This window comes from Rhinopithecus roxellana, chromosome 8 (genome assembly GCF_007565055.1).
Source record: "Rhinopithecus roxellana isolate Shanxi Qingling chromosome 8, ASM756505v1, whole genome shotgun sequence".
NCBI classification, from domain to species: Eukaryota; Metazoa; Chordata; class Mammalia; order Primates; family Cercopithecidae; genus Rhinopithecus; species Rhinopithecus roxellana.
Genome location: NC_044556.1, coordinates 51,495,167 through 51,509,025, shown reverse-complemented (window position 1 = coordinate 51,509,025; position 13,859 = coordinate 51,495,167). Strand labels below are relative to the sequence as shown.

At 38.1% G+C, this 13,859-nt stretch overlaps 1 protein-coding gene and 1 long non-coding RNA gene across 4 annotated transcripts in view; one reads left to right on the top strand and one right to left on the bottom strand.

The window, feature by feature from the left end:
- Positions 1-10,794, bottom strand: part of WARS2 (tryptophanyl tRNA synthetase 2, mitochondrial) — a 121,485-nt gene extending 110,691 nt beyond the window's left edge. For all 3 annotated transcript variants that reach the window (XR_004058878.1, XM_030936576.1, XM_030936578.1), the window contains exon 1: positions 10,685-10,794. Coding sequence is in view for 2 of the 3 variants with exons in the window: in XM_030936576.1 (XP_030792436.1) it covers positions 10,685-10,774 (90 nt within the window). In the remaining variant the exon portion in view is untranslated. The remainder of the gene's footprint in view (positions 1-10,684) is intronic.
- LOC115899186 overlaps positions 10,531-13,859 on the top strand; it is a 34,407-nt gene continuing 31,078 nt past the window's right edge. Inside the window, exon 1 of the long non-coding RNA XR_004058879.1 lies at positions 10,531-10,923. This is a non-coding gene — a long non-coding RNA (uncharacterized LOC115899186). The remainder of the gene's footprint in view (positions 10,924-13,859) is intronic.

Genomic DNA, 13,859 nt, shown 5'->3' with positions numbered 1-13,859 from the left:
AACCAGGAAGGAAGCCCTCACCAGACATGGAATGTGTCAGCACCTTGATCTTGGACTTCCCAGCCTCCAGAACTGTGACAAATAAATGCCTGTTGTTTATGATACCTAGTCTATGGTATTTTGTTATAGCAGCCTGAATACAGTTAGACATAGATTTACCAGATACATGCTGCAACCAAACCTGTCCTCTTGGCCAGGCAGAGTGGCTCATACCTGTAATCTCAACACTTTGGGAGGCTAAGGCAGGAGAACCATTTGAGCCCAGGAGCTTGAGATCAGACTGGACAGCATAGTGAGACCTTGCGTTTAATAAAAAACAAAAAAATTAGCCAAATGTGGTGGCCTGTGCCTGTAGTCCCAGCTACACAGGAAGGTGAGTATCACAAGGAGGATCACTTGAGTCCAGACATCAAGGCTGCAGTGAGCTCTGACTGCACCACTGCACTCCAGCCTGGGCAACAGAGCGATACTCTATCTCAAAAAAAAAAAAAAAAAAAAAAAAAAAAAAAAAAAAATCCCATTCTCTCTAACAGATACGATATAGCACGATTTAAGGTTTTATTAAACATGTAATGACAATTTGGTAAGCAAGCATTGCAAAAAAGCTTTCCTGACCAACTACTATAATATCACTGGCCACTTTAAAAGAAGAAAATATAAATTATTTGCAAAACCTTGGTTATATAGATATAAAATCTGTTTGAATCACATTTCCCTGCATTTATCAAGGTGCAAAGAAAAATGAAGTTGCATTAGCTTACAAATGGCCTGTCTATATCGTGTAAAGGTGCAGTGAGACCTAGGGCTATTTTCTCAATCTATGCAGGGCATACCAAGATCTACAGAGCAAAAGTGCTACGCATGGTTTGACAGGTTGCTTAAACAGAGCTTAAGGTAGGTAAATGAGAAAAAAAAAAAAAAAAAGGCAATGTCAATACAATCAATGAGCTTTTTATTTACTTTGTAAGTGGAAGAAAGCATACTCTTGATTATAAAAGCAAATACCATATCAGTGGTTGTATAGATAATATGGCACATTTATGAACTAGACAGTCCTTTGAGGCAAAACCATACTTAAAATCTTTTCATCTTAATCCTGAGTATGTCTACACTTTTCTATATACAAATGTAACAAACCTCAGTATAATATAAAGAGTTGGCAAACCCTAGTATAATTAGTGGTACATGTGAAAAATACTATTAGGGCCAGAGTGGCAAAAAAAGTCAGTTAAGCAAGAAGTTTGAAATTCATACCCTCTTAGAGAAAACTGTTGAAATAAATTTTCTCTAAATTTTCTCTAAATGATTGGTATGACCTTCCAATCATTTATAAACATATGGATACTTGGGGCAATAAGATCACTTATTAACTGCAACAAACATTACACATCTTTTGTAATTAAAAAAATAAAAATGCACACAAAAATGTATGGTTTAAGTTCAACAATCTCCTTGATGACAACACCATGCACTGTCTCATGTGTTGTCTCATTGATTTTTTTTCACTGAATTCATTCACTCATTAAATACTTATTGAGCTCCTTCTGTAATAGGAGTTATTATGCCAAAGATTTAAGAATTAAATCTCTATTATTATAATAACTCATTTTCTCACACACATAGTTATCACAGCCAGGGCTCAACAGGAAGAATCTTCCTGTCTTTCATGACTGGTGGTGGCCTCTAGAAACATACTGCCTGGTGAGGTCTGCCTGTTGAGTAGCAACCTATGCTGTACCTGTGGTATGGTGCACACTAAACTGTTTTCTGCTGAGGTATTCACAAAAGGTCTAAATGAAAAAGAGCATGCTCTCCCATCTATCTTAAAGCAAATGCCTATACACAAAGACAGAATATAAAGGATGTATTTTTTTCTATAAGAAAGATACAATGTCCTATAAAATTTCAAAATGGAAGCAATCATTTCCAGCTTCAGAACAAAGTTTTTAGAACCTATATATGAGATTTTTTTTGTTGCTGTTTGTTTTAAAACACTTCATTGTGGTATAATTGATACTGCAGAAAGCTGTACATATTTCTGTTTTGTTTTTAAAGAATGATAGAATACAGACAGATAAGGATAGGAAGAAAGGCCTTTCCAAGAAGAGGTAATGGCATTAACAAGGAAGTAAAAGGGAGTCGCTCTGAGGAAACTTGGAAATTTTGTGAATTTTAGGGCAAAGGATCTATGTAAGATAGCAATGGTCTAGAGAGGTATTTTGGATCCGGACTGTGCAAAGTTTTAAACGTTCTGTGGGAAGTCTGGACTTTATCAGAAACCCCCACAGGCTTCTCAGCAAGGGAACAACATAATTAGAACTCTGCTTTTGGGAGATTAACATAGTCAGACTGATTTTGGGGGTTGTGGTAGAGGGGGAAGAATAGTATGGCAATGGGAAAAATCCTACTAAGAGTGATAAAAAAGAGAAAGGTTGCTGGATAGAATTATATATTACTGAAGAAGTCATCATCAAGCAGGGAGGACTTACCAGGTGCTGTGCGGTAGCCAAGGAACTTTATATATGGTAGGATTTCAAATCTACATAAAATTCCTACAATGAGAGGAGTATTATTAACATGTCGTACATGAGACAGCTGAGGTTTAGTGAGGTCAAAAAACTGCCTGGAATCACATTTAAAATGTGGTGGTGGAGCCAGGCCTGGCTGATCCAAATAGTCATGCATGATCTATTTTCCCACACTTCCTCTTAATGAAGAGCCAGTCAACTTAGTACAATGTTTGTGTGAATGTTTATCCCCTATGAAATTGGGTCTCTAATAAGTTATTGAGTCTGGATTCTCATAGCTTAGTGGCATGGGAGTAGCTGGAAGGTTGCCAGCCATGGGAAAAGCCAAAGTTTGCCAGGTAACTAGTAGCCATAGTCGGGGGGCCAATCTGGCTCTCTCCCCCTGACTGGCAAGGGTTCCACACAGTCTGGTCCTTAACATCTCCCTTGGGACTCCAACTTCGCACTGCACACTCACCCTCAGCCCAAGAAGCCTCTTCTCTTTTCCAGCAAATTTATGAACTGGCTGCTCAGAGCATTCTCCCCATGGGAGGACAGGAATCCAAATCTGGGATTTGAGTAAACAGCTCCATTTTCCTTCACTTTTATATTCTCCTGCTTCCCAAAAGGGTCCAAAGTAACGTGGTGAATAAAGAGTAGGCTTTATTCATATGATAAAGTTGACCACTCCATGCAAAGTCTCTGTTCATGAGGAGTATGACAAAAAGTTCATGAGAAGCTCTTTGTTTGATGTATAAAATGAATTCTGTTCAATATTGCTAATTTTAAAGCCTCATCATTATTCTAATATATTAATATACTCACCTTAATACTCTATAATTAATGAATTAAAGACCTCTTTAAGAACTCCTTCAAAGGCAATCTTTTAGAATCAAATTCTTCCTTGCCCCTTGCAGAAATGGCCCACAACACTATTTTCATATTCCCCACCTTTTCATATATTTTCATATTCCCCACTTTGTACTTCTGCTACTTCTTGAAGAAAGCACTCTAGCCATAAATCCCAACTAGACCCTAGATACTGGTCCCCTGGTCATCCATCAGCTTTAGCTCTCACCACCTCTCCTCTGCCTGCAGGGCTCTGTGCAGGTTGACCTTTTAGCTATAGACTGTGTATAAATAGAACTTCCTACATGCACCTTGGGACTCATGTGTTAAAAGCCCTTATTTTATACAAGGTAATCCTAGTGGTAGTAGCCAAATAGAGACATGGAGATAAATTTACAAGACAGCTTTGCTTCTTTCTCATAATTCATTGAGCCAAACAAGACTGTAAGAATAGCAACAACAAAGGATGATTTATAATTTCTACTCTACATATCACCATGGCAAGACATATAAGTGGCTTTCATAGAACAGATTTAAAAGTTACAAGGCAGTTATCAGCAAATTAACATGTGTACTTTGTTTCAGAATTTATCATCATTGTAGTTAGCGCACAGGGTTTGGAATCAGGCTAGCTGGGTTTACATTTTGGTTCCGGCACTTGCTAGCTATGTAACCTTAGGTTAGTTATCTAACCTCCCAACATCACCATCTATAAAATGGGGCTAATAACACCGACCTCATTGAGTTATGAGGATTAAATGAGTTAATGAATGTCAAATACTTAAAACCATGCTTGGCACATAGTAAGCATCCAATGAATGTTTGCTATTATCACCACCACCTCCATTACCATTATGTTTAGTAATAACTGAAATTATCACAATACTATCAGACCAGGGCCCAAAAATGAATTAAACATTAAACTAATTTTAGTACAAATAGGATAATAGTCGCTGAAGTAAAACTTGAAAGAACACTGATATTTACTTTATATTCATCATCATTGCAAAACTGGTTAAAAAACATGGGAAGGCACAATAAAAGTTTAATCAATGAGTAAAAATTTTTGATGGCTAAATAGCGGAATTTTGTATGTTGTACTCAAGAGTAAAAGAGAATGTGAAGCATTCTGAAAACTACAAAATGCTGTATTAAAATAGGATATTATTAAAGAGAATAGATTCCACTTTAAAATGTTTTACAAAGTAAGATGTTATTTTGTTTTATACTTTCAACTACCTTACTGAAAAATCTACACCTATCATCTCAAGAAAATGGGATAAGAAGCAACCTAACCAAGGTCATTCAGGGATCCATCCTCAGTGAGTCACAGTCAGAACATGAAGATAAGAATGTGAAGAAGAAACTGACATTCTTGCATGCTGTTTGGTGCATCCGCAAAGAATGCAAAGGATGTAGAAGCGGCAGTTGTAAGAATATCCATGAATTAAAAATCAGATTGGTTTCACTCTGCTTTTTAGGAGGAAAAGGGCAAAAAAAAAAAAAAAAAAAAAAAAAGACAAAAACAAAAAACAGTTCTTTAGCCAACCAGAAGTCAGTTCAATTAGAACTTTCTCAATTAGAAATGGAGGAGTAGCTCTAGAAAAAAACAGAAGACTATATGGCAAGAAAAAAAGAAAGCTACAGATGAATTTTGGTTAATGAGTAGAAACCTAACAGAACTCAGGTGATGGGTCAGTGCGAAGACCTTGCTATGCTCAGTAAGCAAAGAAGTTAAGGAAATCTGTGAAGCCTCTGAATTGGAGAAAAAAAGATAGGATATTGTTAAGAAATGGTAGAGAGAGAAAACTAAATGTCTGAGCAGAGTTAAATTAACTCAAGCTGGAGTCAGCATATCATCTCTGTACCTATAAATTATCTCTCGGCATCTAGGGTCTGACAGTGTGGCTGAGCAGCGTCTACCCTAAAGGAATAAATTTCTCTGTTGAAATTTAGGAGGAAGATTTAGGCCTCATATTGTAATCTTCAGAAGAGAAAGTCTTGAACTCCTGAATGGTGGCAGTAGAATAGAGTCAAGAAAAGAATGAGAATAAGTGTTCTCTGTGAGGAGGCTAGAGGCTAGGTTAGTTACAACAGTGACAGAGTGAATCCAAAGCATTACCTGCCCTTTGGGCACAAAGATCAGCATGTTAGGCAGAAGTTAAGCTGTAAAAAAGAAAGAAGGCAAGAAAAGGAAAGAAAGTTGTTTGACTGCTATTATCTCATGTACTCTCATGTAGCTTAAGATCAATAGAATACAGTCTTTTAGTTATAAAATACATACACATCAAAGTAAATACTCTCAAACCACTCATTTACAGTGCAGCTCCTTAAAAATAATCCATCCATCATATGTGGTCCTGATCAACAAACTTACTTGAATATTTATGGAAGCTGTAGTATTTTTCAAACTACATCTTAAGAAATCCAAAATTGTGTGGCACCGTCTCAGGAGCCCATGGGTTGTGGAGTGGGGCGGGTAATGGGGGAGAGGGAAATCAAACAAGCAGGGCTAAAAATACTCCTCTGCTTCTTAAATCAGAAAAGCTTTGCTTTTATCTGTTTTATGTAACAGGGATTCATGTAAGATTTCATTTGATAAAAGACTACTGGTAAAGTGGGAAAAGCATAGGCAAGACTAGTTTTGAACTGTGTCACTGCTATTTACTTACTCTGTGACTTGGGAAAATTACCTAAACTCTCTGAACCTTAGTTTCCTCTTTTATAAAATGGGAAGAATAATATTTACAAATTGTTGTATGAAGTAAGTAAGGCAAAGTATGTGTAACACATACCATGAAGCTTTAGCACATAGCACACACTAGCTGTTAGTTCCTTTTCTAAAAGACATGGAATATAGAGATAGACAGATAGATGAGACAGAGAGAGAGACAGGCAGACAGACAGATGGGTTTGGGGGGCTTTTTTGTTTTTCCGACAGGATCTTAACTGTGCAGTGGCACAATCACTGCCCACTGCAGCCTTCCTGGGCTCAGGGGATTCTCTTACCTCAGTCTCCTGACTAGCTGGGACTACATGCATATGCCACTAAGCTCGACTAATTTTTTGAATATTTTATAGAGACAAGTCTCACTATGTTGCCCAGGCTGGTCTCAAATTCCTGAGCTCAAGAAATACACCGGCTTCGGCCTCCCAAAGTGCTGGGATTACAGGCATCAGCCACCATGCTTGGCCAATAGATGTTTAAATAAATAAATAAATAAATTTGTATAAATATATTTATACAATATATATATATTTTTTGTCTGTGTGTGTGTGTAGATATAATTGCAGAAGACTCTGCAGACAACTCTTCTATAACTTGCAGTCATTCAAAAGATACACTGAGCAAGAATTTGGAGGTCAGCAGCATCACTCTCTTTAGCATTTCCAGGCCATGGCTGCCGTACTATTTGCTAGCATAAATCCTTAGCATTCAGCTACAGTTCTTCCTTCCTCTATATTTTCAACAGTTACTATCAGTAGTTTTCATTAGCCGCTCAAAGCTATTTTGCAAAGAATTTAAATATTATTATCATTTATAATAAACTAGGGCAGTTCACAAAAGCAACCAACCACAAGAACACTTTAAACAAACAGACTCACTGACTGAGATTAAAAGGAGCTTTAGAGTGGATCCATGCAGCACCTTTATTTGCCACGAGAGATGAAGTAACCTCATCAAACTGGCAGAGTAATCAACTAGCAAGATTCCCAGATGGTTGTAGTAGCTCTTGAACACATACCATGCCGATTAGCTCATGTTGCATGTTGCATGAACAATACATGGCAGAGAAAAGCTAAAAGACAGTGGGAACACTACCCCAATTTAATGTCATTAACAATGCAGAAACCTACAGTAACAAATACTAATTGCAAAATATGGAATGAAATGCCTACATTAAATCTTACCATCCTAATTCCACCATTGTGTGACATTGGGCAAGTTACCTAACTAAAGACTATTTCTTCACGTTTGAAATAAGGTGGCAATACCTGTCTCAAGGTCTTGTTATGAACAATATCTCTTCGTGGTATTCTTGCCAAAAATCCATAATCTCAGACTAATCACAAAGAAAAATCAGACAAACCTAAACTGAGAGACATTCTACGAAATAACTGACAGTTCTCTTCAAAAGTGCCAAGGTCATGAAAGAGAAAATGTATAGATTAGAAAACACATGAAAGCAAAATGCAATGTAGGATCCTGGATTTGATCTTGGACTAAGGAAAGGGACAGTGAAAATCTAGTGAAATTTGAACTAAGTCTGTAGCTAAATTACTATTATTGTACCAATATTAATTTCTTGATTTTGATAACTGTATTATGATTATTCAAGACAAAGCTTGGTGAAGGGTACACAGAAATTCTCTGTACTAATTTTGCAACTCTGTAAATCTAAAATTATTTTATAATTAAAAACATTTAAGTCTTGTGAGAATTAAATACAGGGTCTAAAATTTTAAAACATGCTTTTTTTAAAGGCATAATTCTTCATCTAATGGCTATACTTGGCAATTGTTAACAGCAAGAACATTATGTGAATACTGGCCAAACCCAGGCTAGGAACTGCTAATAATGAAGCATGTTCAACTGCAATAAAACATGGACACTTTATCATACTTCAACTGAATAACAAATATTTTTGCAAAAATCTAACCATCAGTATTTCACTCTTTGCACAACACAATCATGACTTAGTTCTTAAAGAAGTATGGATTCTGTGTTTGGCCAATGATGACAGGCTTAAATTTACCTAATACCATCAACATTTAAACAGAACATGTCAAATCTTAATTCCTCTGACTCTATGACTACACTCATCTTGTCAGATTTCAACAGTTTTCTGTCAGGCAACACCTGGCAAAATAAACCGTTTTCATATAAATTGTAGACATCCCATAATGAGTATGGAGTGATGTGCTGTTACTCCTGTTTCTTCCTAATTTTTATTTTCAACTTCAGTTTACATCTGGCCTTGAGAGATAAAAGCCTGCATCTGAGATAAGCAAAAATGCCCTATGCCAAGCTTTTTATCCATGATTTTGTTTTAAAAAAGGAAAACACTAAAAACCATTAAAACAACCTAGGAATCACAATACTTTATTAGTTAGAGTTTCTAACATAGCACTGCTATGGCTCATTCACTTTTGCTTTACACCTCAGGGAGTAAGTGCACAGCCAAGGCCAATAAAAACTAACATGGCTATTTCTTGGTTTTTGATAGAACCATTCATATGATAAATATACATTTTTTCCCATTATACTATAGTCTTGCAAAATAATCTTTGTTTTCTACAAAGGTTATGAGATATCATAAAAATGTCTAATGCATCTGGTTTAAGAATCCAATGCCTCTTTCACATATTTCTGCATCTGTTCACAAAATCCCTTTGACTTCAAAGGAAGCTTTTCAAGAGAAAAAGAAGATACATACAGGAAAAGTGGCCATAAATTTTTAGTAGTCCTTTTCTAAGGCCATTTTAATAATGGCACTGTGGGACAAGTATCTTCCCCAGAAACCTAAAATATCACAAATGCTATTAATGACTAAAGATTTGTATAAAGATTTATGATTTCAAAACCTTTTTCTGGTTATAAAAAAGTGTGTCTTCAATTTAGACATGTGAAAAATATGGAATGCTGTAAAAGGAAACAAATAACTTTTAACCCACTATTTAGGAAGGCCAAAGCAAAATAAAAAAGTTAAAAAAGTTTGTTCCCTTCCAGTCTTTTTTTCTACGTATATGTTTATATAAACACTTACATATAAACATAACACTGTAATAACACTATGAACACAATTTTGAGTCTTAGTCTTTTGAAAGACCACATTAATTTTTCAAACCATCATTTTCAATGACTGAAATTATATGTAGATTTACACTTTAAAAAAATACTCTCACATTTAATTCTTATTCTACTCAAAGCTAAATTAAAGGTTTAGAAACATTCATCTGTACTGGAAATTCTACATCTTGAAACAATCTAGATTAATAATTAACTTTAATAGCCCTATTCATAAATGCCACTGCAACAATAGTAGAGGTTTAAGAAATTTTTTATTTAGCATTTATAATGACTTAGTGTCTTAAACTTCCCTGGGCAGTCTTTAGCAGAAAACGGAAGTTCAAAAAATTTATGACATGATTAGAAAAATAAGTTGAACTTAAATCTTGGTTTCCATAATTACTCTCATTGGCTTTGTTTTGGCTTCATAATCATGGAACTATAGATTTCCCAGAGCTTGAAGGAACATTAACATGTCAATCAGTCCAACTCTTCCTCCACTCAATATGAGAATAAAAAGAAAAAAAAAAGTCTCAGAGAGATTGACTCCTCACACAGCTATCAAGCGGCAGACCAAACCCTTGACCTCTGGGCTTCTTTCCAGTCTAGCTCTCAACACATCAGTTACAATAGGTGTGACATCCTCACACCTACGCATTATAGCAATGAATATGCAAACGACGCCAGGAAATTACATTATCACATTATCTCCTTTCCCTCTAGTTTCCAGAAGATATCTCCCGTAGACATCGTATGTCAAAGTGCTTGCCACTGAGACTGCACTTGGAAGACGTTTGGTAAAAGCCTGAATAACAGAAAGAGTATCCTTTCCCCTTTACTTTTTTGCTATGAGGGTAAAATTCCAAATATTTAAGACAAATCCCAGTAAGACCAGGCCGTGACATGGTCTCCGTACGACGAGATTAATGGTAACGGCAGTGCTGCCAAGCGCAGGACAGGACGAACTCTGTGGCAGCTTGCGGTCACTCTTTCACCTGCTAGATACAGCAGTGCTGTGGAGTCACGAGAAGCAACCAGAATGGAAGCAGCACTGACACTTGCTCAAGTACCACACTGCCAACCTGCTGCCCTGACCTAAGCCGCCCAGTGCCTAACAAGACTTCTCTAACCTCTCCGATAGCCCCTTAGCTTGTTGTTGGGGTAAGGAGGGTAAAAACAGTAATAGGACCACGATAAGAAGAGCAGTCTCTAAAACAACCTGTCTCTGAAAACATCACAGCTACGGTAGCCTCACCGCGTTGCCCGGCAACAGCGGCGGTGCTCCGCTCCCAGAACTGGAGGCGGCCGCAAGACGTCAGGAAGCAGCGCGCTTTTTCCACCAAGGGAGCTTTACGTCATCACGTATCCTTGCAACGTCACTACGCTCTGAGTAGGCCGGCAGTCATAGGTGAGTAGACCTTAGGGGAGAGAGGGCACGTACTTTCCCTAAGAAGCGGGAGGAGAGAAATAGAGGGCAGTGGGATGAGAAGAACCTCGCGCGTCGGAAGCCGCGGAGGGAAGGGCCGTCTTTGGTTACCTGGGGAGCGGGAGCAGCTGCGGATCCTTTATGAAGTGCCCGGATGAAGCTCCAGCATCCACGCGCTTTCCGGATTGAGTGCAGCGCCATCTTGAGAAGGGCGGAGCCGTCTTTTTCGTAATGACGTCTGTTCAGAAAGCCAATCCCAGTCTCGCAACTCCTGCTTCCTGGGCGAGGCCTGGGCCTCCAGGCTCCGCGGCGCAGCCGCTATCAGGCGGAGTGTAGTTTTTACCGAGCAGGTGGGGACAGGAATGGGGTGGGGCTTTAGTGATTTTCTCTGGATTCCGTGTCTGCGCAGCCTTCCTGGAAGGAGACTCTCTGGGGATTATTAGTAGGAGCGCTTTAGACTGGGAAGAAAGTCAAGTAGGCTGCCTTTTTTATCTTAGCTTTGTGACGGCAACCTTAAAAAAGTTTGTTTAGGAACGCCCAGTTCTTTTAGAGGGCAATGTAAGTGGTCTTTTTAGACGTATGTGGCCTCATTTCCCTTTTTGTCTTTGAGACGAGGCCTCACTCTCGCTCAGGCTGAAGTGCAGTGGCGCGATCTCGGCTCACTGCAAACCTCCGCCTCCCAGGCTCAAGCTATTCTGCCTCAGCCTCCTGAGTAGCTGGGACCACAAGGGTACGCCACCACGCCCGGCTAAGTTTTGTATTTTTGGTAGAGACAGGGTTTCACCATATTGCCCAGGCCCTCTCAAACTCCTGAGCTCAAACCAAGCCATCTGCCTCGGCCTTCCAAAGTGCTGGGATTACAGGCATGCACCACCGCACTGGGCTTATGTGGCCTTATTTCATTCGTCCTGTGAACTCTGTTGAACCCCACCGTAATGTGCCAGGCACTGAAAGTACAGAGGAAGATGTATCTTGCCTTCAAGATGTGTACAGTCTAATGGAGTATCGGATAAATAAATGATGTACGCTTAATAGGTGTTAAAGAAGCAAACACCAAGTTTTGAGGAGGAGTGGTTAGGACTGTGGTGTTTCAACCTAATCTAGGAAAGACTGCAGGAAGGTTATACCTGATGGAAGAAATTGTTTTGTTTGGGGTTATGATAAAATTTAATACAGTTCTGCTTCTGTTAATTCACCTAAAAATCGCCCAGACAGATTTACGAGTGTTTCAGTAAAAATATAACTGGAAGAAATTAATGAGGATTCCTTTATGTGTTTTGTTATAATTCATCCAGCTACTGAAAATTACCAAGGAGAGGTAGGAGATAAGAGATGCCTATAAAGGAGCTGAAATCTACCAGGGTTAAGACAAAACAGTAAATTAAAGCCATATAGTATAATCTTGTAGGTATACAAAGTACTGGTGAAGTTCAAGTATAATTGGTGTAATTTAGAAGTGAGCAGAAAAGGGATGAAGGCAAAAAAAAAAAAACTAGGAAATCAAGTTACAGCCTTCAACAAAACTCATCAGTTTGGTTTTGGCTGTTAAATTTGAGGTGCTTGTAGTACTTCCAAAATGTGGTGCCCATTAAATAGATACATGGGTCTGAAGCTCAGAAGCGATATGAACTACAGAACAGATGGTAATTGAAACCAAGGAAATCCTTGAGACCACCAGATAGAGTTTGTGGAATGAAAGCAGCCAGATGATGAGAATAAAGGAGTCAAGAGGTGTTGTAGAACCCAAAGAATGTGATATTACTGAGAGCTTGGAAACAAACCTTGCCAGGGGAAAGGGGATGTATGTTATCCCTTGTAAAATGCAGTTTAATAAATGCCCTACATGTTTTACTCATACATAGAGCAAAGCATTATAGTACAGTTTTTTACATATATTTTATTAATTAGATTATATGAGCCTAGCAATTAGCAAGGTTAGATTTCTGACATCCTTAGCCATCTAGATAGCAAGATAAAACCTAGCAATAAGACTATGGTGCACCAAAAGCTGTCAAAGGGTATACCTACTTTATTTCTTCAAGAAGTAGTTCTTAGTCTTATCTGCAGACTCCCATGACCAATAATATTTTCATGGGACATTTTTCCAAGACATAGTCCCCCTAAAAAAGGTGGGACTTTCAGACCACAAGTTTGATAACTTCAGTATCTTGATTTTTAAAATCAAAAATATTTGCAATTTTTAGGACTTTGTTAGAAGTAATAAATTGTGTTTTGCACCGTGGTTGTCACCTGGTAACTCTCAGGTGTCACTCAGCGAGCCTTACTTCTTGGACAAGGACTATAGTTTATATTTCTAACATCTCCCCCAGCACCTAGAATAGTCTCTTGTGCAGAGTAGGCACCTCTTTTAAAAGTAAATTGGATTTTAACAAATTACACAGCTTATTGTCAGCGATTGATATGCTTTTAACAGCCGGAAGGAAGTTAACAGAAAAGACACAGGATGTATTAAAAATGAACCAGTTCTGTCTACTTTTGTACTTTTTCACAGTAAGCATTTTGATGTTGGGGAAAGTGTGACTATAAAGCTCACCATCTTCTAAGAGGAGGAATATATTCAGCTCAGTATATTTAACTTATTTTAGTAAGTTTTTAATAGTGGTAACCGTGACTCCTCTGGGAAAGATATATTATTCAATGTATGTTTAAAGAAAAAACCTGTAATACACTTTTGAAATGTTTTCATACAAAATGGTTAACATTTAAAAGTGTATATATATCATGGGCTGGGCATGGTGGCTCACACCTGTAATCCCAGCACTTTGGGAGGCCAGGGTGGGCAGATCTCTTGAGGTCAGGAGTTCCAGACCAGCCTGGCCAACATGGTGAAACCCCATTTCTACGAAAAATACAAAAATTATCCGGGCATGGTGGTGTGCGCCTGTAGTCCCAGCTACTCGGGAGGCTGAGACACGAGAGTTGCTTGAACCAGGGAGGCAGAGGTTTCAGGGAGCCCAGACCGAGCCACTGCATTCCACACTGGGCGACACAGCAAGACTGTCTCAGAAAAAAAAAAAGAAAGAAAGAAAAGTGTGTATTATGCAGTTGGTTATATGGAAAATTCTCCTATGGAATACTTCTTTCTCCAACAGTGTTGTTTAAATGAAGCACCACTGTATTTAATGACAGTATTTTACCACTGCTATCATTTGAGTAAGCTAAAGAACTTTGGTAAAGTGAGATATAAATGTTGTATTGAGAGCAGACTTTAAACATACCTAAGATTAAAAACTTTTATAGTCCTATTCTTATAGCATGAACTATG